We start from the raw sequence: 27478 nt of genomic DNA, 5'->3' as shown, positions 1-27478 counted from the left end.
TCTGTGAGGTGGGCTGAGCTACTTACGCTTGTTTCTCATAATGACCGTGGGCAGTGATGATGTGTCCTGTGCCTGAAGGTTCCCTCTGGGCTGCTAAAGAAAAAGAGAGTAAGTCCATTGAAAAGTCACCTCTGTCAAGCCCTGAGAAGCCGAGTAGGAAGAGAGCAGCTCAGCCTCCTCTCCCGCTCTGCTTTCACATTGCCCTGAGCTACCTGTGTTCCAGCCTCGGTTGCCCTCAGCTGCCGTCCTGTAAACACACTGTGTACTCCAATGCCACGATGCTGTCTATCCTGCCTGGAATGCTTTTCTCACTTCAGAGGCATGGCGTTCTGCTTCAAGACTATTTAAGTATTGCCTCCTTGACAAAGCCATCCATAGCTTCTTTCCTTTCCTCACCCAAGGCAGTGACTGGCACCCCTTTCTCATTTATACTAACTGCCTGCCTGTCTATCTTCCCCAGAAGACTGCTGGGGCCTTAAGTGCAGCATCTATGACTTTTTAATTTCATTTCTAGTAACTAGCATTTATAAGGTACTAAACTGGGTAAAATGCTAATTTTAGTTAAGACTTTTATTGTAGCATATAACAAAAATACTTTGAGCAATTATAGATTGAAGCAATTAATCTGAGATAAATCATTAGAGGAACTAGGTTACTTTCTATTTAAAATGAAATTCTGGGCAGGGCACGGTGGCTCACACCTGTAATCCCAGAACTTTGGGAGGCCGAGGCAGGTGGATCACCCGAGGTCAGGAGTTTAAGACCAGCATGGCCGACATGGCAAAACTCCATCTCAACTAAAAATACAAAAAATTAGCCAGGCATGGTGGCAGGCGCCTGTAATCCCAGCTACTTGGGAGGCTAAGGCAGGAGAATTGCTTGAACCCAGGAGGCGGAGGTTGTAGTGAGCTGAGATTGCGCCACTGCACTCCAGCCAGGGTGACAGAGTAAGACTCTGTCTCGAAAACAAAATAAAGTAAAATAAAATAAAAGAGAATTCCCCCTTTTAGGTTACATTCTCTTATATGGGAGATGCCGCATCTCTATCATGATTGTTCTGTATAAGCTAGTACATTCACAACAATTGAGTGTTACCAGAGATCACCAACTCAAATGAATATGGTGCATTTTTACATTCAGAACCAGAAAGTCAGAGAGGGCAGGTAACAAATGGCAGAATCAAGCTGGGGTGGGGTGATGTAGGGGTGTAGGAAGGCAGCGGCGGTCTGGAACTGGAATATCCTGTCTAAAGGAGGCAGCTCCACTCAGCTCCAGCCATCCCTCCCTCCCTCCCTCCCTCCCTCCCTGCAAGGTGCTCAGGCTCCATTGATGGAGCAGACTCCCACCCTCAGCCTGCTTGTTAAGTTTAGAGCTTATATTATAGTGGGGGGAAGGTACAGACTATAAGAAATCTATATAACAATAAATAAAGATGGGTAAATATAGAATTTAAGAAGGTGATGAGTACTATGGAAAAAAGGAAAAATTGGGAGTGTGGGGTACAGGGAAATATCGGGGGCTGAGGGTTATAAATCTTCCAATTTTTTTTCAGGAGAACTTAAGAATCCTAACTGACACAAAATATTATTTTGAAAGAACTGCACTGACTCCCATTTTAAAAGTACTACATGAGCCAATCAAAATATATGTCCACGGGCTGAATTAGATCTGGGATATCTTATTTTTTGCCATTTTGATGCTAGTTTTAGTGCTTCTCAAAGTGAGGTACTCGGACTATCAGCATCATCTGGGAACTTATTAGAAATGCAAATTCCCGGACTCTTCCCCCAGAATCTGAAATTCTGGAAGTGGGGCTCAGTAAGTTTTCTTTCAATAAGCCCTCGAGTTGATTCTGATGCACAATCCAGATTGAGGTCATGGCACTAGATAACTGTGTTTGGTTACTGAGGAAGCATACAGCTCATTAATCATCTGTGTCGACATAGTTGCAAAGTACTCCTCTGACAAGGAATGAAAAGACACGGGTAACTAGAACACTGAAAACTTCACAGGCTACCTAAAATGTATGCCCCCCAACCCACACTTTTTTTTTGAGACAGAGTCTAGCTCTGTGGCCCAGGCTGGAGTGTGGTGGCGCAATCACAGATTGCTGCAACCTCTGCCTCCCGGGTTCAAGCAATTCTCCTGCTTCAGCCTCCCAAGTAGCTAGGATTACAGGCATCTGCCACCAAGACCAGCTAATTTTTGTATTTTTAGTAGTGATATGGTTTCACTGTTTTGGCCAAGCTGGTCTCGAACTCCTGACCTCGTGATCTGCTCGCCTCGGCCTCCCAAAGTGCTGGGATTACAGGCGTGAGCCACCATGCCCAGCCCCCACACTCTTTCCTTAAGGGCCACTGAAAAAGCATGATTACATAGTACACATGCTCAGGGCAGGTACTACCATAAAACAGTATCTGCCTATTATTACATCATGTGATCAGAGCCACCTATATTATGTACCTGAGGAGAAAAGTGCTACCAGACAGGCTGGGGCTAACCATAACACCCTCCCCACCCTCACCAGCAGATCACTGCCCCTGACTTCCACCTGCTGCCCTGACGGTCCTGAAGGAGGAAGACAGGTATGAACAGCAGGGTAGGCCTGCAGACATAGCTAAGAAGAAACCCACTTTAACAGCAACATGGAAGTATTAAAATCACCAAGAAATGTATATTGAACATGAAGAAGTGTTAAAAGCATTTTCTTTTCTGAAAGTCTAATTCTCCAGTGTTAATCAAGAAGAGGATTGATCACTTAAGAGAAAAAAATATGTTCTACTTATAATTTGCTCTCAAAGTTGGTACCAAATGATTAAAATAAACAAAATCCACCACAACTTCAACTCTCCCAACTCCAGAGGATCTTGCTGGTTTAAACCCTTTTATTTTAAGCCTTCTTTTAGCCAGAAAGTCTTACCTTCATTTTGACCTTTGCACAGGAGGCTAGACTTTCTCGGCAGCCTTTGTGGACAAAAGCACCGCAATCTGAAAAGAAAGCAAACCCAAGGTCACATGGACAAAGCAAACAGATCCTAGATTCTGAGTTTCCACTGTTGTTACAAGCGGCCTCTGAATTTCATAGTGAAGTCACTCACATGGGAGAATGTGACTAAATGAAATTATATCACAGTCCTCTTCTGGGAAGCTGGTCTGTGATGTTATTTGGAGAAGGAAAAACAAGAGCAGATGTGATTTCTAATTAACAAAAACTAGTAAGTCTGGAACTTTTCAGACAGAAAGCTGAACGGCTACCAAAACTAAAAGTGAAAGTGTCTGCCATCAATGTGTAAGTCTAAATTACAAATAAATACATAAATAAAGTGCCGACAGGGGTTATACAATTTGCATGACTGCAATAAAGCACAGAATATAAAATCTGAAAATATTAACTCTGTTTTTTGGCTTTTTGCAGCCCATTCTCTGAGACAGGAACCACACACGAAAGGTCATCAGAACCACCCACATGCTCCTCTGGGAACTGTGACTTAAGGGAAAATGGAGACTTTCTGAAAGATAAAGCAGAGACCACAATTTGACAAGGACAGCATTTTATCTCAATTCGTTTACTTTTCACTCCCTTGACCTACAAGGGCCACTGATGTAAAAATTCAGGTCTCTATGTCTCAAAAGGCTCCCCATCAGCTCTCAGTGCTGCTATGAAGTCACATACCAGAACTGTTCCAGGAAGCCAGAGGTGACGCAGAAACAAATCAAAGATCTGTCTGTGGGGACACTCGATGAGAAAACACTCTCATAGGAAGGGCTCACTCAGGAAATCAGCCACAGATACCATTCACTAGGCAATGCCTCACAGACTGATTCAGGAAGCATCACAGGTCCTGTCTACATCGACTCACCAGGTAAGGGCCAACATCTCTTTTAAACCAGACATACAGATTTAGCGGGGACCGGAGTGATGATGGGGAGGGGAAGAAACCAGAAAAGAGACTGCTAGAATCCCAGACCTCAAAGGCCTTTTCCACTCCTTTTGTAACACTTCCTTTAACACCCTCTTGGTTCACAGGTCTCCTCCATAATGCCACCAGGCACCATGTACTGAGATTCTCTTGGGTTTTCCTCTATCCCATCTCTGGGGCAGGGACCATTCGCCCACTGCTGAATCTTCAATTAAGCCTCTCTAGCACAGTGCCTGGCTCATGCATTCTATTCAACTGCCCATCTGTAGACGCTACTATGCCTATTTAAACTAAAATCAGATGAATGCCCTGACACAGGCTTGATTACAGTATGTGAAGTATCAATTTAATAACACACAAGGACAAACATCTGTCAAACTAAATTTGAAGTAGGTCCTGGGTCTGCTTATTAGTTGGTGTGACACTAGTACAATTCCCTTCTCAATAGGCCCCCGTTTCCTCATCTATAAAATGAAAAAGGAAGAATCACATTTTCCCCCAAGCTCCCTCTGCTATGATTCTGTAAGATGGGTGAGTTTCAGGCTGCGGGACCCACAGCAAGAAGCATAACAAAGTGGTCAAGGCAAACAGCTTTATTTCTTTTGTAGTAAACCAAAATGTGTTTCTGCCCATCCTCACCACTATCCTTACTCAGGGTGGATGGTGCACCTTCCATCCTCTGCCAGAGATGCCTGGGACTTGCAGCTGGCGTGCTCCTTTTTGGTTTCTTCCCCTTCCATTAGCTGATCCATCATCTGCTTCCCATGCACAGACTTCAAAGCCTGCCCCACCCAGCCCCTTTCTCTTCATAAATCCCTACTCAGCTAAAGTCTTTCATATACACCATCTTTAATTCCATTTCTTCTTCCCTTCTATAGAAAAAGTAGACGCAGACTAGGAGCAGGTGAAGTCAATGATTAGATCTATGTTTTTCAGCATGCTGAATCCTCAATATATAATGCTGAAGAGAATAAAGCAAATTACAAAATGAGATGTACTGAATGGTAGTATTTATGTAAGCTAAACACACACAAAAGAAACTATATGTTGTTTATGTATGAGAATAAATTATAAAACACAGACTACAAATGCACTGAATTCATGACAGTGCTTGTCCTTGGGGAGGAAGATGCATGGGGCAGGGAAACACAGGGGAATCCAAACCTAACTGTAATGGTTTATTTCTTAAAAAGCAAAACAATCTGAAGCAGTATGACAGAATGTTACTATGTTTTCATTTTGAATCATGGACACATGCGTTTTATTAAATTACCTATGAACGATACTTTGTATTAACATTTTTCAAAATTAAAAAAAAAGACCTACGTATTACACACTAATGTCATTCAAAGTTCCTTGGATTTGCTAATAAACATTTCCATATCCTTTTGAAAAATCCATTTGTCATATCTGTGATAACTTAAAAATAAGATTTTATTGTCTTATCCAGTTGCAAAAGTACATTTTTGTTTTACTGAAAATCTGTAACATTTTAGACACCTGAGGGCAACATAGGAGGTGAAAGATTTGCTAGAGAACCAGCTACTAATTCTGATCTGCAAATGGGATCAAGAACACTATGCACAGAATTTGTTTCCAAGTTCTGTTTTTTTTGTTCCTTTCTTCCCAACCAGTTCCAACACCCTACAGAGATTTAAGAAAGGATGATTTTTAAGGGAGTGGCACTATCACTTTTAAAAAGACTTTCAACAATATTCAAACTCTCAGGCCATTGTTTGAGTACCTGAGATCAATCATAAAAGCAGAAAAACACATTTAAAATGAGCTTCTAGTAAAGAACTTTTCACATAAATTCACTTTTAATTAACTGAAACATGTCCCGAAACCCACAACCCAGCTGGAAGTTTAATATGCTCTGTATCGTGGTCATGAGTCTTGTCTTAGTAATAGTTTGTTTGCATGGACATCTCCTTAACAGGCTGAAGTACCTACTTGAAAAACACTCAACTCGTTTCCAAGTTGTCCTAGACTCAATTCACAGTGACGGTTTTAGTGCTGTGCGTGGATGATTTAGAAACTTCAGCCCCACTGACATCAGCCAAAGTCAGAAGATTAAAATCTTATTCTCTGTTTGGGAAAACAGACAATTACCAAGAACACGAGAATTGAAGACAAATCTAATACACTTTTAAGCTCTCTGCCACAAACCATACCACGTTGTTATGAAGACCAAAGAAGAATTATCTGGCCTTTTATTTATTTTTTTGATAGATTTCCTAATAGCAGTAGGCAATATACTTTCATTTTTCAAAATTCTTCAAAAACGTCTCAGCACAGTGGTGCTGAGAACCCCTAACTGGATTCCTCTGAACTTAAAAGCAAACAGCCCAGCCTTCAACTTCTTTCTTTGCTACAAGAAGGCATCAAACAAAAGAAAATGAAGTTAAACCCACATGACTGGAAACTATCATCTATCTATTGCTGCATTTTTTTTTTAAACTCATGCCACCAACCACCACAGATCTTTGGCAAATGGTTATATACTATGTGTTTTTTGTCTTTCAGAAGAAAAATTAAACAGACCATTAGAGAGGCTAACTTAAGAAAATCATCTTTATACAATGATAAGAGTAGCCAAGCCAAACTGAAATGAAATGACAGAATATCAAAGGACTGCCTATATAGGAAAAAGTCACCTTTGTGAAGTGAGTTATATGCAGCCGGGGCTCTGACAGAAGAAGTCTTCCAATACTTCAGTCCACTGATCATCAATTTGGGAATATGCTGAAGACTTCTGACTGTTCTGCCTACAGACGTGAGCAGCAAAATCTAACCGGGAAATATGACCTGATCCTTCTCTGGGACACAAGTTGAGGAATTACCTTTAAAGATAGAATGTACAACTTTCTCCTATCATTTCAACTCTAACCAAGAAATGAAAATAAAACAAAAAACAAATTATGAGCAAATTTAGAAATGCACGCTACAAAATTCTTTCTGCAACTTCTTGTTTAAAATCTTTAACAAGGGCAATATGCCAAAACCTCACCTCTACAAAAAATACAAAAATTAGCTGGGTATGGTAATGCATGCCTACAGTACCAGCTACTTAGGAGGCTGAGGCAGGAGGATCACTTGAGCCCGGGAGGTCAAGGCTTCAGTAAACCATGATCATGCCACTCCATTCCAGCCTGGGCAACAGAGTGAGAGCCTGTCTCAAAAAATATATATATTTAAAATATATTTTTTATTTTTTAGAGATGGGGTCTTGTCACCCAGGCTGGAATGTAGTGGTGCAATCTCGGCTCACTGCAACCTCTGCCTCTCGGGTTCAAGCGATTCTCCTGTCTCAGCCTCCTGAGTAGCTGGGATTACAGGCGCGTGCCACTATGCTGGGCTAATTTTTTGTATTTTTAGTAGAGATGGTGCTTTGCCATGTTGGCCAGGTTGGTCTCGAACTCCTGACCTCAGATAATCCACCTGCCTCAGGCTTCCAAAGTGCTGGGATTACAGGCGTGAGCCATCGCACCTAGCCAATAAACAAATAAAATCTTTGGGGTATTTGAGACACCACCCTATCTGGACTGAGAGTGCTTATATGCAAATGGCCTGTGAGATGTTATGTTCTTAGGAGCTGGTGTAATAACCACAGCGCTGATGTACAGAACAAGAGGAAAGCCACAAAAAAGAGCCAAATCATCTCAGCTGAAGTATCCCCAGCAGCAGTTTTCTTAAAAACACTGGTAAACAAAAATGAAACAAAATGAAAGTGTTCTCCTTGAAAAAGAATTGCCTTTGCTTAGGGTCTTCTTTTATCTTCCTTTTCCCTAATACATTTCCTTCTTTTAATCAACCATATGTTTTTTATTCTACCATATAAGCAATGAATTATAAATGCCAGAAAACCGTCTGTCCAGAGACCAGCTTTCCCTGATAAAATCAGCAGTAAAATCCAACCATCACACACATTCTAAATTCTTGTTTCCTACTTAGATTGCAGCTGGTTTACTTATTTTTTAGTTAAAAGAAACAACCTACCACAAAAGTACTGAAATGCTGCTAGCACAAAAAAATAAATCAGCAATAATTTCAGTATCATTTTATATGTGTTTAAAGCAAGCAAAACAGAACCACTGGCAAGACCGAGAAACCCAAACAGAAAAAATTCCTTATTCTGAAGGACTCCACTAAGTCACTAAGCTTTTCAAAGACCAAATTATTTGTGACAGCTAGAAAGAACAGCTGATTATTCTGTAACAGCTTTACATAATAGAGAAATAAGAGCTGAAAAGACATTCCTCTATTAACCCTGTTAAAGTCACCTAATCCTAAAGCAAGAGTAGAGTTTTGGCTGAGAAAAAAAAAGTACCTGTTTCTTGAATAAACCATCATAATATATCATCACGATGGACTGTATGGCTGATCTTTCTAACCACAAGTCAAAGGTGACTAGGCAGTGCTCAGAGTATGAAGCTCTATCCAGGGGTCAGCCACATAGGGTTATGCTAAACCACAATGGGAAGCCACTGTCTCTAAGAGCACAAAGGTTTCCCAGGAGGTAAATGACCAACTGCATGGATGCTACATTTCCTAAGACTTCTGGGAAGATCCTGGACATGACAGGTGATGGAGGGAAATGACAAAAGATTCTGGGTCCCCAAATTACTCATATTTTCTACTTCCTGCCAAGATAACACACAGAACTTCGTACACACAAACATTCAGGTTCTTCAGGAAGCTGAAGATAATCAGCCCATTATTTTGGTTCCTTTGAGAAGATGACTACACACTATTTCATTGCTTTCAATCCTTTTCAACCTGTTTTTTTTTTGTTTTTTTTTTTTAAATCAGAAACTTGCTCTGTCGCCCAGGCTGGAGTGCAATGGCATGCGATCTTCAGCTCAACACAACCTCCATCTCCAGGGTTCAAGCAATTCTCCTGCCTCAGCCTCCCAAGTGGCTGGGATTATAGGCACCTGCCACCATGACCAGTTAATTTTTGTATTTTTGGTAGAGATGGGGTTTCACCATATTGGCCAGGCTGGTCTTGAACTCCTAACCTCGTGATCTGCCTGCCTTGACCTCCCAAAGTTCTGGGATTACAGGCGTGAGCCACCACGCCCAGTCTACCCCCTTCTTTTTATAAGACGTAGGCTGCAGACTGTCTTACACAAACCTTAACGCTATCACCAGATGTTGAGACTACCTCAACATTACATCTGGCTTAGGGTGGTATGCAAATTAAAGAACGTATTTTTGAAACTTAGATGCATATTAGGGTAACAATCAAGCCCAATTTAAACTATTCCTTTTTGCTGTCTGGTTCTTTTCAGCTTAAACCTCAAATATGGCCAGGCATGGTGGCTCATGCCTGTAATCCCAACACTTTGAGAGTTCGAGAAGGGTGGATCACCTGAGGTCAGGAGTTCAAGACCAGCCTGGCCAACATGGTGAAACCTCATCTCTAACAAAAATACAAAAGAAAAAAAAATCAGCCAGGTGCGGTGGCACATTCCTATAGTCCCAGCTGCTCAGGAGGCTGAGGCAGGAGAATCTCTTGAACCTGGGAGGCAGAGGTTGCAGTGAGCCAAGATTGCGCCACTGCACTCTAGCCTAGGTGACAGAGTGAGACTCCATCTCAAAAAAACAAAAAAGACACTTCTCAAATATGTTAACTCTTTTTCCTGGGTTTTGCTGAACAGGTAGAACTAAGATAATCTCTGATACTTGATTCGATCAAGCTATTACCAAAAAACAAGAAACAATTAGCAAAGAATATTATGCCCCCACTGATAGACTTCCCAAACAAAAAATACTTTTGTCTAGTGATAACACACTGGACTTCATAAAATAATCTGCTTCCAGAAAAAGCAAATTCCTTGGGTGACTTCATATTAAAATTTACAGGTTCAACCAAAAAAGTCCCATTCCACTTATAAACACTATTAGCACAGAACTGGTAGCCAATCCATTATTTCACTGGTTTTCCAAAACTTTAGAACTCTAAAAAGTCTTAAATGAAATAAAGTATTAATATACTGTGTGCAAATATGTAAAACAGTACAGATTTATTTTCTGAGTTGCAATTTTAAAATTTTCTTTTAAAGTTAATGAGAACAATGAAGTTGTTGTGAACTAAAAATGTGAAACCAGAGGTTCATGACACCTGCAATTCACTTATCTACTGTAACCTCTATTTCTATATTTAATTTTGAGCACATGATACAGAGAATATCTTGATGTTCTTCATGTAAACAATATTAGTTCTTTTTAATGACTTTCCTTGCAATCACAGTATAATCTGCAATTAATTAGAGATTGAAGGAAAAATACAAATAAGTAGGTAGGCTGACAGCTAAAGCTAATATGTTGATGTTAAAATTTGGGAATTATACCTTTAAGAATGTATGTTTTCATGTAGTTTTAAATATAGATAAATTCAGAAATCTGTGGAACTTCCAACCACCTGACATCCTGAAAGCTACTGCCCTATCAATGAAACTATTTAATTACTACATGGACGTGTGACAGAAAATCTCAGACTCTCAAACCTTTCAATTTTTCCCAATCAATACCAAACCCTACAGAAATGATTCTCCATGGGTTGCTATGGCATCATTGGGCAATAGATGTCTCTAAGAAGTATCCCAGAACTCGCTCTCCAGAGGTGGTTCTAGCACACACTGATAGCATAAGCAGTCCAATAACTTGTGGTCTCTTAGCTATGTGTGCTTCCTCATCCAGGGAGTTCAGTAAAAGAGAATTTCTATTATGTTTAACAAGAAGACATATCAAGAAAACAAAAATGGGCTTAGGATGCCTGTGCAGGCTCCTACACTAACTAAATATTTTTGCTAACTGATAAATACATTATATGCCAGTTATAGGTTTAATTCTGAGTGATAGTCTAATGTAGAAAAAGACTTAATACAGCCAAAAAGGGCAAATTTCAACTAACTGTAACCTAGAAATAATGTATATACACAAGTCAATGACAATATAAAACTAAATATACACTGGCATGTATTAGACAACTTCTTTTAACCTGAACTTTAAATTGCAAAATTGTCTAGAGCTAGTCATGGAAAGGCATAGCCACTCATTATCACCATAAACCAATGGTTCTTAAATCTACTGTCTCTCTAGCACAATATTTTTTGGGTCTTTGAATCTCCTGAAAATGTTTCACATCACAATCCAGAACTGAGAGCTGGTACCTCAACTATACTGCTTCTGATTCAAGCTGGTGCTATCATTAACAGTGGCAAAACAACTCTCCTTAAGGCTTCTAAGCTTACTCTGTTCTGGTAGTAATTCTGCTTTGTCCATTAAATTCTCGAATCAAATACCATCTATTTTGTGCTTTCATCAGAGATCAGCTGATAAATAACTAGAAAAACCTTTGAAACTATCAGTGGTCCAATGTTTCCATTTTGTTTTTAGACATACAAATAACATATAAATACATTGTTTAAACATTCAAACAATATAAAAGAATAAAATAAAGAGTCATCTTCAACTCCTTTTCTGCTTATTTCTCTTTTTTCAGATTAACAGTTTGGTATATAGCCTTTCAGATATTTTTGTAAATTTATATAAACTACTATTTGTTTTCTATAAACCGGGATCATGCTATACATACTGTTCTATTTACTGACTTTTCAACTCATCAAAATGTTTTGGAGAGTTCTGTCTGTACCTGTAGATCTCTCCCAGGCTTGGTATACTATGGTCCTTGGGCCGAATTAGGCCCATTAGCCTGTTTTTGTATATAATTTTTTTTTTTTTTTGATGCAAAGTCTTGCTCTGTTGCCCAGGCTGGAGTGCAGTGGCTCAATCTCAGTTCACTGCAACCTCTGCCTCCTGTGTTCAAGCAATTCTCCTGCCTCAGCCTCCCGAGTGGCTGGGATTTATTTTTAGTAGAGATGGGGTTTTACCATATTGGGCAGACTGGTCTCAAACTCCTGACCTCAAGTGATCCTCCCGCCTCGGCCTCCCAAAGTGCTGGGATTACAGGCGTGAGCCACCGTGCCAGGCCTGTAATACATTTTCATTGGAACACACATCCATTGTCTACAAGGACAGAGTCCAGTAGTCACGACAAAGACCTGATGGGCTGCAAAATCTAACATAACATCGGTTCTTTTGCAGAAAAAGTTTGGCAACCTCTGATCTGTCCTAAATTTTTTTTTTTTTTTGAGACAAAGTCTTGCTCTGTCACCCAGGCTGGAGTGCAATGGCTCAATCTCAGCTCACTGCAACCTCTGCCTCCCAAGTTCAAGCAATTCTCCTGTCTCACCCTCCTGAGTAGTTGGAACCACAGGCACCCACCACCATGCCTGGCTAATTTTGTATTTTTAGTAGGATGGGGTTTCACCACTCCTAACCTCAAGTGATCTGCCCACCTCGGCATCCCAAAGGGCTGGTATTACAGGTTTGAGGCACCATGACAGGCCCCTATATTCTCTGTAGTATCAGCCTATCCATCTATATAATATACAAAAAATACTGTATTTTATTGATGGATATTTCAATTGCTTTCAATTTTTCCAGAATATAAACAATGTTACAATAAACAACTACCAAAGATTATACTTTAGAACTGCTTTTTTTTCAGACGGAGTCTCACTCTTGTTGCCCAGGCTGGAGTGCAATGGCATGATCTCGGCCCACCGCAACCTCTGCCTCCTGGGTTCAAGTGATTCTCCTGCCTCAGCCTCCTGAGTAGCTGGGATTACAGGTGCCCGCCACCACGCCTGGCTATTTTTTTTTTTCTCCAATTTTTAGTAGAGACGGGGTTTCACTATGTTTGTCAGGCTAGTCACAAACTCCTGACCTCAGGCAATCCACCCACCTCTGCCTCCCAAAGTGCTAGGATCATAGGCATTAGCCACCATGCCTGGCTAATTTTCATATTTTTAGTAGAGACGGGGGTTTCACCATGTTGGAAAGGCTGGTCTTGAACTCCTGACCTTGTGATCTGCCCGCCTCAGTCTCCCAAAGTGCTGAGATTACAGGCATGAGCCACCGCACCCGGCCCCTTTTAGTAATTTTCTACATCTCTTGCATATGCATCCCCTAATTCTTCCTCTGGGTAGTTTACTTCCTTATGTGACGTCTATGTATCTTTTGTAGTGAGCTCAGCGTCACAGAATTTTTCCTCCCACAGTAGCCTTGGGTATACTGTTTTGTCAACCTGATCCAATGGAGCAGCTCTATATCTGCTACAAGCTGGGTCCCTCAAGGATCTGTCATTCCTAAATTGGAATTTCATGAAACCTCTTGTAAAAGTTTCTTAGCCTGAAGTTCCAGCACATACAGATGGTATAAATTTGGACCCCAGATTCATGAATTCTCACTCAGGGTCCTGGGTAGACTGCAAAGTTCCTTTCTGCTTCAGAAGGCCACTGGGTAGAATTTTTCAAGGTACTTCGTGATGGATGTTAGTCTTTTTTTTTTTTTTTTAAAGACGGGGTTTCACCATGTTGGTCAGGCTGGTGATCTTGAACACCTGAGCTCAGGTGATCCGCCCACCTTGGCCTCCAAAGTGCTTGGATTACAGGTGTCTGCCACCATGCCTGGCCATATGTTAGTCTTGAAATTGGGTTTTTTATACAGGGGTCTCAGTTCCAGCTCCTACTACATGCCCTTAGGCCACATATCCTGACCCCAATTGAGGGGGCATGCTCTTTCCTGCTCTGATTTTGAGGTCCCTCAGGGATTTTCTATTTGGCAGGTTCAGTTATGCATTAATTTAAAAAATATATATATTGCATCCAGCATTTTTATATTTTATAGCAGAAGGCAGGTATCTAGTCTGCTTTACTGATGAAGTTCCCTGAATATTAATTTCATACTGCCAATCAAGAAACACAGCCTCTTCCCATTTTTCTGAGATCAGTGCTCCCCCTTAAAGAAGAACTGGCACATTGCAAGGAGGGATGTAAAAAACGATCCCTTGGATCACAGGAGGAAAATTTTACAGCTCTTTATTTAAACTGACTTAACGCAAAAGAAAAACTGAGTTAATGTCTAACTGACATAAGGGTACCTTGCTCAGTCTTTATGTTAGGCAGCCTCACTTTACATATGATGTTACAGGTTTCTTGAGGGAGTGGGGTGTTCTTCACCCAGGAGGTAGGCTAGGGAAGCATAATCCCCATTTGCTTACTTTCAGCATGTTAAGATGAATGGAAATATACAGGTACCCAATAAAGTGAGCTTATGGATTATGTTACCTGGTTTCAACTAAAATAAAATGAAAATGAGAGTTACACAAATTCCTTCAAAGTCATGAACACAGACAATACTATCTCTCATAACTAATAACTAACCAGAAAAGAAGAAAATGGCAATTCTGAGACATCTCTTATTCTTAGAATGAGCTCTTTTTAAGTACAGCATAGTAGGGCTCCTGTGTAATTTTTTACGTGATATATGTATCCTGTGTGAGGATGCTAAAAACGTTTTAATAATAGGTGAACATGCTAAAAAGTGCTTGGTGACTACTGCTCTAGGCAACCAGGTTATTCTCCAGTACTAACAGGCTAACTCTGTCTGGTGGCTAAAAACTGAACTATAGATCTTCAACTGGTGTCCTAGAAAAGAATCCTATTAGAACCTGAGTTCCAAAGTAAACACTGAAGACATACTGGACGGTGACAGTCTCTTGTTTCCTAGACGTTACATGAAATTATTACTATGTGGTAGTAGCTCTCAAAGGTCTGGTAAGTCACAAAAGAAGGATGACATTAATGTGTGTGACATCTGCCCATAGGGATGCAAAAAGATTTGGGTGACAGTTCTCATGGTTTCTTGTTACTTCTGAAAAAATAGGACAGTAAAACAAATAGTGTTGCTGACTACTTTGGAAGTATAGTATCCATAAAAATGCTTTTACATGAATGTGTGCCATAAAGTCAGTCATTTCAAAAAGTCACAGTAGCACCAATTCCACTCCTTCTCTTCCATGCAAGAAAGTGAGTGGAAATTATCCTAGAAATAACTTCCAATCTGTCAAAATACACTTTTGTTTTTTCTTTTTTTGAAACAGAGTCTTGCTCTGTCACCCTGGCTGGAGTGCAACAGCGTGATCTTAGCTCACTGCAACCACTACCTGCTGAGTTCAAGCAATTCTCCTGCCTCAGCCTCCTGAGCAGATGAGATTACAGATGTGTGCCACCAAGTCCAGCTAATTTTGTATTTTTAGTAGAGACGGGGTTTCGTCATGTTGGCCAGGCTGGTTTTGAATCCCTGACCTCAGGTGATCCACTCGCCTTGGCCTCCCAAAAAGCTGTGATTATACGAACAAGTCACCATGCCTCGCCCAAATACACTTTTAAACATTTCAAATTTCTACCAGGCACAGTGGTGCATGCCTAATACCAGCTACTCAGGAGACTGAGCCAGGAGGATCATCTGATGTCAGGAGTTCAAGACTAGCCTGGGCAACTAGTGAGACTCTGTCTCAAAAAAAAAAAAAAAAAAAAAAAAAAAATCAAATTTCAGTAAGTTAACTATTTTTATTAAGAAATTACTTGACCTATCCAACATAAACGACTGAAAAATGATTCCAGGACATCATGGTTTGAGAGTTGCTTCTTGGCATCTGAATTCATCACTATTTTATCTGAATTGGTTATAGGTATAATATTATGTTAATTACCTCAGCCTTCTGGGTAACTGGCCTGGGCCTGGGCTGGCTGGATCTCCAGATTGTCACATCTGACCACGAGCAGCCTCCCTGATTTACCCTGGTATGCTCTACAAATACTACTTTTGATCTGTGCATTGACAAAATTTTGAGATGCATTGCCTTAGAGGAAAACTGTACAAATTATGGTCTGTGGGCTAAATGTGGGTTGAAGTCTAGTTTTGTATAGCCCATGAACTAAGAATAATTTTTACATTTTACATAGTTTTTAAAAATCGAAAGATGCAGGGTGTGGTGGCTCACACCTGTAATCCTAGCACTGTGGGAGGCTGAGGCAGGTGGATCATGAGGTCAGGAGTTCGAGACCAGCCTGGCCAACATGGCAAAACCCTGTCTCTACTAAAAATACAAAAATTAGCTGGGCATAGTGGTGGGCGCCTGTAATCCCAGCTACATAAGAGGCTGAGGCAGGAGAATCGCTTGAACCTGGGAGATGGAGGCTGCAGTGAGCCAAGATTGTATCACTGCACCCCAGCCCAGGCGACAAGAGTAAGATTTCATCAAAAACACAAAAAACAAAAAACACAGAAGATTATTACATAACAAAAAGTTTTATGAAATTCAATTTTCACTATATATAAGTGAAGACTTATTGGAATCACACTCACTGGTTTACGTATTGTCTACGGTTGCTTTTGTACTGCAACTGCTGCGTTCAAGAATTGTGACAGAGACCATCTGGCTCACGCCTAAGACACTTTTTATCTGTTCTTGTATGGAAAAAGTTAAGCAACTCCTGCCTGAGAGTGTCTTATCGAAACCAGGAACCATGCTCTGTTAGCAGACCTGGCTTTCAGCAGGTCAGCACAGAATGTCTCTGTGCATGGACGTACTCTTTCTTGGCAGTAGCTATGGCTTAATGTTGGTAATGGTTAAAGCATACACCAAAGTAACAGAATAAAAACAGGCACATATGATCTAACGAAAGGCCACTGAGTAGCTTTAGGGTTTGGGGCAATGGAAAATTTTGATGCTGACCACAGACTTTTAAAACATGTACTGGGCCAGGCGCAGTGGCTCATGCTTGTAATCTCAGCACTTTGGGAGGCCAAGGCAGGTGGATCACCTGATGTCGGGCATTTGACACCAGACTGACCAACATGGAGAAACTCCGTCTCTATTAAAAATACAAAAAATTAGCTGGGCATGGTGGCGCACGGCTGTAATCCCAGCTACTTGGGAGGCTGAGGCAGGAGAATTGCTTGAACCTGGGAGGCAGAGGTTGCAGTGAGCCCAGATCACGCCATTGTACTCCAGCCTGGGCAACAACAGCAAAACTCCATCTCAAAAACAAACAAAACAAAACAAAAAAAGTGTAGTGGTTTAGAGATCATAGAACAGAATGCAAACACTCCTCAGCTTTCAATGAGGCTACAACCACATAAACCAGTCGTAAGTTGAAAATACTCTAAGTCAAAATGCATTTAAATACACCTAACCTTCTGGACATCATAGCTTAGCCTGGTCTATCGTAAACACACAAGGTCAAAACACTTATATTATAGTTGGCCAAAATCATCTAACACAAAGCCAATTTTATGATCAAGTGTTGACTATATCATATAATTTATTGAATACTGCAATGAAAGTGTAAAGCAGAATGGGTGTATGGGTACTCAAAGTACAGTTTCTACTGAATGGATATTGTTTCAAACCACTGTAAAGTTAAAACATTCTAAGTTGAACCATCTTAACTTAGGGACCGTTTGTATTTGAAATTGAGGCTGTCTGAAAAAAATACTGGGTGTATATTACATATCTAGAATTTATTTGTTTTATCATGTCTAAAGAGAGATATAAAAAGGGTTACTTCTCCACATAAATGAGGAACAGATAAAGAGTGGGGTGGACAGGAAACTAGAAATGAGCTTCCCTGAGCCAAGAGAGTTCCATCTTATGAGAGGAAGAAGCATATCTCTTACTTGCACAAGTGTAGGCATCTTTGTTGGTGAAAGGCTTCATACACTGGCTACAGCTGATGGGACCCACAATAGGAATGGAACTGAAAGTGTGCCCGTTGAGAGTCTTCTTATCTTTCTCTTTGTCTTTAGAATCTTTCTCCTTCTCCTTAATCTTATCTTTTTCTTTTTCTTTTTCCTGCCAAACAAAAGAAAAGAATCCACAGTTACTTGTACACTGAAGGGCCTTCTCCTTACCTGGGTACCCGGATGCCATGTGATCAACAGTGGCTGGTGACTATTTTGGACAAGAGTGAGAAACAAAATTCTAGGCAAAGTTTTTTTGTTTTTTGTTTTTTTAAATTAAGATGTTGGCATGCAAGATACATTAGAAAATTCACATGAAAACTGAGCAGGCTGAACAGTCCCGGCAGTGGCTTATTCAGTGGTTATTTCTACTGACAGACACAATGGCCTGCAAAGAGGATTCTGAGAGCCTCAGCACAGTCCTTCCTTAGCAAGCCACACCACAGTCCACGCAGGAAGAAAGCCATGCGTTTAGGGTCAGCTTGTCAGAGGGAAGAAAGAGTGGTAGCAATTCTGGGACTGGTCTGAGGGGAAGAAAGATGCCTGGGCGGCATGAAAAATTACCAAGGCTCCTCTCTAACTTTCTCACATCAATCGCATATCCCTAAATGAGGGGGTATCTATGAAGTTTTCTCTTTTACGTTAGTCACAAATATTAAATATGCTCCACATACACATTTTCAGTCTTTGCTAATTAGAATTTTAAGGTTTATAAATATTAATTTTGGCCTAATTTTCAAACTGGCAAGAGGAGACTGATGAGAGGGGGAGGCTGGAAAACCGCACAGTGGTTAAGAACACAGACAATGGTGCCAGACCTTGGTTCAGATTCAGATTCTGCTACTACTTCTCGGTAATGGCCTAATCTTGGGTAAATTATTTCTCTGAGCCTCAGTTTTCTCATTTTTCAAATGGGAATAAGTACCCATCTCGTATGTTTTTTATGGCATACAATGAATACACAATAATGCTTAGCAATATAATAATTAGTCATAATTTACTGGAAATGAGTTTCACTAGCTCATTACTCTCCTAAGCCAACATGGAAAGGTACTGCTTGCAGTAAAAGAAAGGAAGTTTTGATGTGAGCCAGGAAGATGAAAGAAATTGGGGATTGGCTGAAGGACGACGGTGCAGGGCAGGGAGGATAGGAGAATGCGCAGTTGACAGGAAGGAGCTTTGTTAATAATTTTTCTTGGCTGGGCGTGGTGGCTCATGCCTGTAATCCAAGCACTTTGTGAGGCCGAGGCGGACGGATTACCTGGGGTCAGGAGTTCAAGATCAGCCTGGCCAACATGGTGAAACCCCATCTCTACTAAAAATACAAAAATTAGCCAGGTGTGGTGGTGGGTGCCTGTAATCCCAGCTACTTGGGAGGCTGAGGCAGGAGAATTGCTTGAACCCAGGAAGCAGGGGTTGCAGCGAGCCAAGATGGTGCCACTGCACTCCAGTTTAGGTGACAGAGCAAGACTCCATCTCAAAAAAATAATACTAATAATAATTCTCCTCAAAAACTGCCTTTGTTGTCCCTCAAGCTAGTTAACAACAGGGTCACTTTCTTTAAGAAAATGGGGTACCAGGAAAAGAAGTCTCAAGGCCTAGCAGCTCACTCACTCCTGTACCCTGAGTACCTAGGGGCGCAGGAAGGCAGGAAAAGCAGGCAGTGTCCTTAGGTTGGAAAGATAAGCTTCGTAAGATGTATTCTCTGACCTCTTTTGCGAAGCTCCTTTCTTACCTGTGGTCTTCCCTCACTTGTCAGAGTGGCAACAGAAACTGATAGTCATTTTGTTCTTCCTGTGTGCCAGCCACTGCCCAGGTGCTTCCAATTACTAAGCAGGCCATAACTGGACCAGATATAAAGCGCAAGGGACACCAGAAAAGGAGAGATCAGACTGGGTGACCAGTGAAGCACTGGGCTGGGAGTCAGGAGCTCTAAGTGCCAGATTACTTTGGCCATGTCACCTCAAGAACAACTTAAGAATGTCAGAAATGTTCTAGAGACAGACCAAAAGCAGAGGACTCACATGACATCAAGCCACAATCTAAGAGAGACTGTTATTAAAGCTTACAGTCATGAAGAATGGAAAAGAATTCAAACCCTGAAAACTTGAACTACTGATGAGTGTTGGGTCCTTAATTAAACACCTAAAGCAATCAGGGACATTTCAGGTGGATACCATTCTGAGGAGGCCAGGACCACGGGGATATAGCCATACTCTCCATAAAAGGTCCTTTAGAAGCACTGTTTGCACATTACTTGGCTGGTAAATTAGTATCAATGGAATAATTTCCTTTTGGACCAACTGGACTACAAAGAACTACCATTCACAGAGGTAGGAGATTTTACCTATTGCCAATACTACTGTTATGTCCTAAAAAAATTACAGAAAAATGGGTGTCTCAAGTTAGTGATCATGACAACTACTAAATGCCTTACATTTTGAATCCATGTCTTCTACATACATCATTTCATCTGACTCAGTAACTCTGAAGTGGGCAGGGTGAGCATGATGCTTCCCATTTGACAATGCAGAGGATAAAGAGAAAACAGCTAAAAATCTGAACAGTTACTACGTGCTAAGCACTGTAATAAACAATTTACATGTATTTTCTCACAACAACCCAATTAATTGAGTACTAGGTATTATCTCCATTTTACATCTTAAGAGATGGAAGTTTAGAGATGTTTAATAACACGTTTGAGACTACACGCCAATAATTCCCCAAGCTGAAATTAAGATTCAGATCTGGCTGACTGTAAAGTTCAGCTCTCATGCACTGCACTACACTGCCAGGGACTGGAGAGGTTGGTTGACTTGCAAAGGGTCACACGACAAATGATCGGCACAGTCAAAATAGGAATCCAGGTGTTCTGACTTTCTGTTCAGAACCCATCCACTGTAATGAAATGGTAAATATTTGCTAGATCTATGATGCATGTGAAGCCTTTTGTTAATAAAATACATATAATGAACACTCTAGGGCCAAATTACTACACTTTTAAACTATAAAAAATAACGAGAGAGGAAGAGAGAAAAACTCCTTCACTTTACAAAACAGGAAACTGTTCTGAGTGAAAACTGGTAACCGCTAAAGTACATAAAACTTTAATAATAATCAACAACAAAATTTGAGTTTTTTCAAATAATTTCTTTCTTTTAACTAAATTTTGCTAAAGGTTTCTCCATGCATAAAATGTTAAACGGAAAAGCATCTGATTTTTTGCTCAGGAAAGGTAAAGCATACTGTAATAGTTTAAAAAATCTTTTATGGCAAGTAGCTTTTCCTCTCAAGCCTTGCAATGCTCTTCAAATCTGAATAAATAAGAAATAGTTTCCCTTTGCAACAATCCAAATTACTTCTTCCCAGGATAGAAACAAAACAAAACAACTAACTCCACTGCCCCTTTCTGTGTTTCTTAGAATTTAGTGCTTTAAAGAAGTCAGGCTCTTACCTCCCCATGCTTTGGTCCTATGAATCTCACTGTTATGTGGGGTATTTCATGAAACCGACCCCATTTTATCGACATGACTCGACCCCCATTCCAGGAAATGTGCTCTCACAGAAGCGGGGGTGCATGCCGTCAAGGCAGAGCTCAGCAGCTTTGAGCTGCCATTAGTGAAACCGTAAGAGGAAGCCAGAGACTGGTTGAGAAAGGGAAGGAGGGAGGGCTGAGGCTGCTTGTTTCCTTAAGACAGTCTTAACTGTTTGAATGCTGCTGGTAAAGCCAACAATCCTTATTACAAAGGATACAGGAAATGAAACAAAACCCATTCCCCCCAAAAACAGTGTGTGTGGACAGTGCTTAAGCGGCAATGTAAGAACTCTAGCAAGGTTTGAAGCCAAGTTTTTACAAGGGAAGTTAAGGAACACATCTTATCTATTTAAAAATACTCATTTTATAAATTGCAGTGAGTTTCATAACAAAACTTCTTAGTGAAGTCACCTGTGGTAAAGTGGTGACTAGCTGTTTTCTGAAGTTTGACTTTTCCATGTTTAACAACTGGCAAAATGCTTGATCTGTGTGCTGGGGAAACAAGCTAACGGTATTTAACAGGGATAGATGCAGGTAACAACTGCACTGGGACACTATGAAAGAGGATTCTTCACTTTTCCAAAAATACCCCTTTATACATGTAACTACAATTAAAAAGAATCAGAACACTTTGGACAACTGTGAAAACATGATATGATCAAACAACTGTCATGTTACAGATCTTTAATCAAAGAAGGAATGAGAGTTATATTTAACATTGACTGAAGTCTTTGTCAACACTACACTGGGAGGACCTTCTGAAAGGCCGATGGGTACAGCTCTTTTTTAAACAGACCATAGGACCTAGGAGCTGTAACTGAATGTCCTGTTATGAAGTCATGTAGTATTTGTGGCTATGTAAGAATCTAACCCGTGCACTCAAAAATACCTACTTCCAGTCAATGGATTTGTTTAAAACATTTCTAACCAACTCGTTTGCCTACAAAGAGGAAAGCTTAGTATTAGGTTGGTGCAAAAGTAACTGAGGTTTAGAAAAAAGAAAACCAGTGTGATAGGATGGTTTAAAGAGGTCACTCCACTCTCTTTGTGAACTCAAACATCATGCATACAGAGTGTTTAAATCCTCTGAAACATGCAAACTTACTAAGCAAGAATCAGCACTATCTCTCAAAGATACTAAGACAAAAGCAGAAACTGCCAGTCTTCCTGTTATACTTCCTGTTTAGCCTGTCTTCGACAAAATCATTCAATATACTTTATCTAATCTAATCACTTATGCCAGTTGTTGATAATTCTCAAAAGGACATAGGATCAAGGACTCAATTTCTTAAGTTTCTATACAAAACTCAGTGCTCCAGACAAAATATGTTACTCTCCTGGAAATGTGAACAGTTTATTGCCTACTGGCTGTTGGCTTCTTTGGATATGTTTAAGAACTGTTTATGATCATAATTATACAACTGAATAAAATTTAGGTTAATCATTATAATCTATTTTTTTTCTTTCCTTTACTGCTTTGAAACTGCCGTTGCAATAATCTATTTTCATAAAGATATATACATATATACATCAGGAATAGAAAGCAGACACTTTTCTAAGAATTAAAGGTGGCATTTTAATATTATATTCAGTAGACGCTTAAATTTTTCCTTTAAAAGATGTAGGTCTAGTTTTATTGTATAGCGGATTAATAAAACAAATGGGTCAGATGGTCTCTCATAGCATCTATTTAAAAAACAATTTTTAAAAACTGAAAATTTATCATTTTTGTAGAAAAATCAGTGTCAACATCCATAGTAGCACTTTAAATTCGTTAACATTATGAAGAAGTAACATAATTCAATAGTTAAGAACAAGATTAAAGTTCGCATCGCTATGCTAAGAAAATTTAGTATTTATTAATTTTTATATTATCATTTAGAAAATACAGTACTTCTGTATGGTAAAACTCCATGTGGATACACAGCACAGTGAGACAGGGTATTTAATGTAACAACACAAAATATACTGCTTTACTATTTCTCTTTTTTGTTTTTTTTTAAGAGACAGGGTCTTGCTCCATCGCCCAGGCTGGTGTATATACAGCTTACTGCAGCCTTGAACTCCTGGGCTCAAGTCATCCTCTTGCCTCAGCCTCCTAAGTAGCTAGGACTACAGGTGTGCCACTACACCCAGCTAATTTTCACAATGTTTTTGTAGAGATGAGGTCTCACTATGCTGCCCAGGCTGACCTTGAACTCTTGGCCTTAAGAGATCTTCTCATCTCAGCCTCAAAGTACTGGGATTACAGGTGCATACCACTGTGTCCAGGCTCCCCGCCATTTTTTTTTTAAACCATCTTTTGCTACATTGACAAAAGCCGAGTTGTTCCAATTTTATCTAAAAGTGAGCTAATAACAATTTACTATAAAAGGTGACTTACGGTGCCATTGGGACACTCTGAACACTTGGTAAAGGGAAATGGACTGCAATCCAGGATTATGGATTCGTTAATTTTTTGGTTTCCACGGCTAAAGACAGTATGGCCCCAAAATATCAAATCTTGAAGCCAAGTCTGAAAGAGGAACCAATCTCAATTGCAAAAGAGTGTTGTCATTTTGACAAAGGAGATCATCAAAGGCAAGAAGTCAACTGATACTAAACAGTTTCCACCAGTGATCACAGATTTCACTCTAACATAAAGTATGTTTTCTCCTGTCCTTTCTGCTCACTCCCTCCTAGCAAACTCCAGTCCCTCCAGATTAAAAAAGTTAAAAGAAAAAAATTACTGTATAGTAACATTTTATTGAAGCACAAAATGATGAGTACTACTTCCTGGAAGTCAGATCACAGAGGTTGTGTGACTTGAAGCCTATGTCTCTTGCTTCAGTTGTAAAATTGTAAAAACATAAAAGGAGGCTAGGATGAGACTTTTTTAAAGGTCAGGGTCCAGTTTCTAAATTCCATCTTACATTGTTTTTTTTCCCCCATCATATGTGTGTTCTACTTCATCCATAAGATCATGGTATATTCATTGCTCTGTCCCAAAAATCCATGACATTGGGGAGATGGATAGGAAGGAAGAATCACCATGTATTTACCGGTCTTCCATTAAAAGCTTGTTGGAAGACAAGATTCAGCAGTTTAAAAGCAAAACAAAAAACAGCAGAAACATTTTGAATGCATCCAAACTAGATCACAAAGTTCTTCAAGGTCAAGACTATGAGCTTTAGTTCTCTTAGATGCCTGTTAGCACCTAGTGGAATGCTAAGACCATACAAATCATTTAATAATACTTGGCTAATTTATATAGATCTGTCCAAGGGGATTTTCTTTTGTTGATATCAACTAGTATCCAAGTCAGCAGTGATAAGTAAAATAGCTAAGGCTCTACTTTAAGCCTGGCTGACAATATGTAAATATATAGAATACTGGTAAAGAATTCTACTCTTTGACCTTCGTTTTCTTTTTTTTGAATTATAAAACAAGGCTGAGTCTGAAGTTAACAAGTATGTGACTATGCTAGAAATAATTTGCTAGACTCTTTGCATCTCTCCCTGATTGCCTACTTCTTCTCCATTCTGTACCTGAATAGGAGAAATAAAGAGAAAACACAACTCTTGTGGCAGGTTTTGTGAAAAATTTTTTTTGAATGTATCTGCTAAAGAAAGAGATCTTACAAAACATGGTAAAATACTTTGGTTATACTTCCATCAACCCACTGAACTGAGGGCTTCAGAAGCTTAGTGTACCTTGTTATGTGAGGGAGGAGGCGATGCCCTTTTACACACACAGACACACACACACACACACACACACACACACACACACACACAGAGTGATTCCTTGCAAGAGTTCCTTAACCGATTTCAAATGTTTATCTACTTCTGTCTTTATTTTGTTAGAGGGTGTTGTGGGTAGATTAATACAGTATGAGAGGTGAAAAGTTTTTCCCCATGGACTTGAAATATTTGGAATCAGTTTGGGTTTAGCACTGGGAATCAGTATAATAAAGTGAACTTCTTTTCTTCCTTTCTTTTCAAAATACATTTTTTAAAAAGATTAGAACTATATAAAACAAAACATTAAGCATACTTATGTCTAAGTGGGGTTACTACAGGATATTTTCATTCTTTTACTTTTGTATTTTGAAGAATCCTATAATGAGCATGTAAAAAGTAACCAGATAAAAAGTGTTACTTTAGGCTGGGCACGGTGGATCACACCCGGTGTTTTGGGAGGCTGCAGCCGGAGGACTGCTTAAGGTAAGGAGTTAGACCAGCCAGGACAAAACAGCAAGACTTCATCTCTACAAAAAAAATTTAAACATAGCTCAGCATGATGGCACATGACTGCAGTCCTGGCTACACGGGAGGCTAAGGTGGGAGGCAGGAGACTGCTTGAGCCTGGCAGTTCAAGACTGTAGTGAGCCATGATCACACCACTGCATTCTGGCCTGGGTAATACAGTGGAGTTGTCTATACATACACACAGACATAGACACACACATATACACACACAGACTTAGTTTAAATATTTAATCTCCTAAGCACTAAGAGAATATATTCTAAAATGTTCCTACTTAGAAATAGATCTAAGAAATCATATTAGTGTTAAAAGTTCTTGTAATCTTTTGTGGGATAATCATTCTTCCCTCTAAATCCAAATATAAATATTTTCAATCCTTTGATCTTGGCATAAAATCCTTTCTGTTGCATTTAAACTGATATCACAGATTTAAGCACTGTGGTTTAATGAGAATATGGGGTTTGAAACCAAAGAGATCTGGTTTGAACTACTTCTCACATTAGAGAAACATCCTTGGTAAGGTATCTCAGTTTTAGAAAAGAGAGATAATACCTACCTGATAGGGTTGTTGAAAGGGTTAAATAAGACAATATATAGAAAGCACTTAGCATATAGTAAAAACTCAGTAACTGGTAGTTCCACTTCTTGTTATTTTCCTTTAAATATTAGGCGATTTTAGAGAGTAATTCTGAATTTATTTCCATTTAGGTCTCCATGATTCAGCCAGTTTTGGTGTCATGCAGGCTGTGACGGGATCCTACTGAGGGCCGACTGTGGTGCTCACAAGCAATGCCCACAGCCAATACTTACTTTGCTCTTCTTACTGCTGGACATTTTATTCTTGATGTAGCTGAATGTACGACTCACTTTTGTTCCACTCTTCCCTTCAAAATCTTTCTTGGAGGGACATGGTGGCAGGAAATCATAGTTCTCTTCTGTTATACTAAATAAAAACAAGAAGATTGAATTTTTTTAAAGGACTACACAAGTGAGAAGCAGAATAAAATGTAGACGAAGGCTGCTGAATGGCTTTTTATAGAGTACGCCACAATGCCCAGGTTCTGTTATCAAAACTTGTCTAAGTTTCCATCACTAATGTTTTTTGTTTATTTGTTTTAGAGACAGAGTCTTGCTGTGAGTGGTGTGGTAATAGCTCATAGCAGCCTTCAACTCCTGAGCTCACGCAATCTTCCTGCCTCAGCCTCTAGAGTAAGCTGGGACTAAAGGCACATGCCACCACGTATGGCTATTTTCCAATTATTTTTTTGTAGAGATGGGGTCTTGCTCTGTTGCCCAGGCTGATTTTGAACTCCTGGCCTCATGCAATCCTTCCACCTGAGGCTCCCAAAGTGCTGGGATCATAGGCATGAGCTACTGCCTGGCTCATTGTTAATGTTTTAATTATGGATTTTTCAGTGATCTCATGTTAAAAAGAGCCTATCAATCATTCAAGAATTATGTTATATGGAATCTATTCACCTACAATAGCACTCAATCTACAAACTCCTTTGCAACAAATAGGTGCTTGAAATGAAACCCATATATGTAAAAGAATGGCAGGGCATTTGTTAATAGGGGTTGCAAACCAAGTAATCTTATGACTGACTACATATCCAAGTTCCTTAATGGTAGATATCACAACTCTTTTCTAGCCTTTTGGCACACTGGACAATCAAGACTGTGGAATGGTCCATGCAGCTAGGTTCAATTTTAGGAGGGAACATACTGAATAGCAGGCAGAATTAAAGAATCCATTTTAGGAGCTTTACGTAGATTCAGATTTACTGATCCATCTGTTGAAGAAGCCCACATAAAATCTAAGTCCATCAGGATGGATATGTTCTAACTTAGGAAACTTGCAATGGTTGATTTTCTTAAATGCTGGGCATTTGGGCTGGGCGCGGTGGATCATGCCTATAATCCCAGCACTTTGGAAGGCCAAGGCGGGTGGATCACTTGAGGTCAGGAGTTCAAGACCAGCCTCACCAACATGGTGAAATGCTGTCTCTACTAAAAAATACAAAAATTAACTGAGTGTGGTGGTACGTGCCTGTAGTTCCGGCTACCCAAGAAGCTGAGGCAGGAGAGTAAGTCGAACCTGGGAGGTGGAGGTTGC

The 27478-nt window shown here is 39.9% G+C and overlaps 1 protein-coding gene across 10 annotated transcripts in view; it reads right to left on the bottom strand.

The window, feature by feature from the left end:
- The window catches only part of AKAP13 (A-kinase anchoring protein 13), a 248043-nt gene that overhangs the window by 33668 nt on the left and 186897 nt on the right, over positions 1-27478 (bottom strand). For 9 of the 10 annotated variants that reach the window (XM_064366197.1, XM_064366198.1, XM_064366200.1 and 6 more), the window contains 4 exons: positions 26173-26305; positions 17517-17691; positions 2921-2988; positions 27-93 (listed from right to left, as the gene is read on the bottom strand). In XM_064366197.1, coding sequence (XP_064222267.1) covers positions 27-93; positions 2921-2988; positions 17517-17691; positions 26173-26305 — 443 coding nt within the window. The remainder of the gene's footprint in view (positions 1-26; positions 94-2920; positions 2989-17516; positions 17692-26172; positions 26306-27478) is intronic. The other variant, XM_064366199.1, reaches the window with a different exon arrangement.

This window comes from Aotus nancymaae, unplaced genomic scaffold, assembly GCF_030222135.1.
Source record: "Aotus nancymaae isolate 86718 unplaced genomic scaffold, 86718_ANA_hifiasm-v0.15.2.pri h1tg000064l_0, whole genome shotgun sequence".
Taxonomy (NCBI): domain Eukaryota; kingdom Metazoa; phylum Chordata; class Mammalia; order Primates; family Aotidae; genus Aotus; species Aotus nancymaae.
This window is presented reverse-complemented; position numbering and strand designations above follow the sequence as displayed.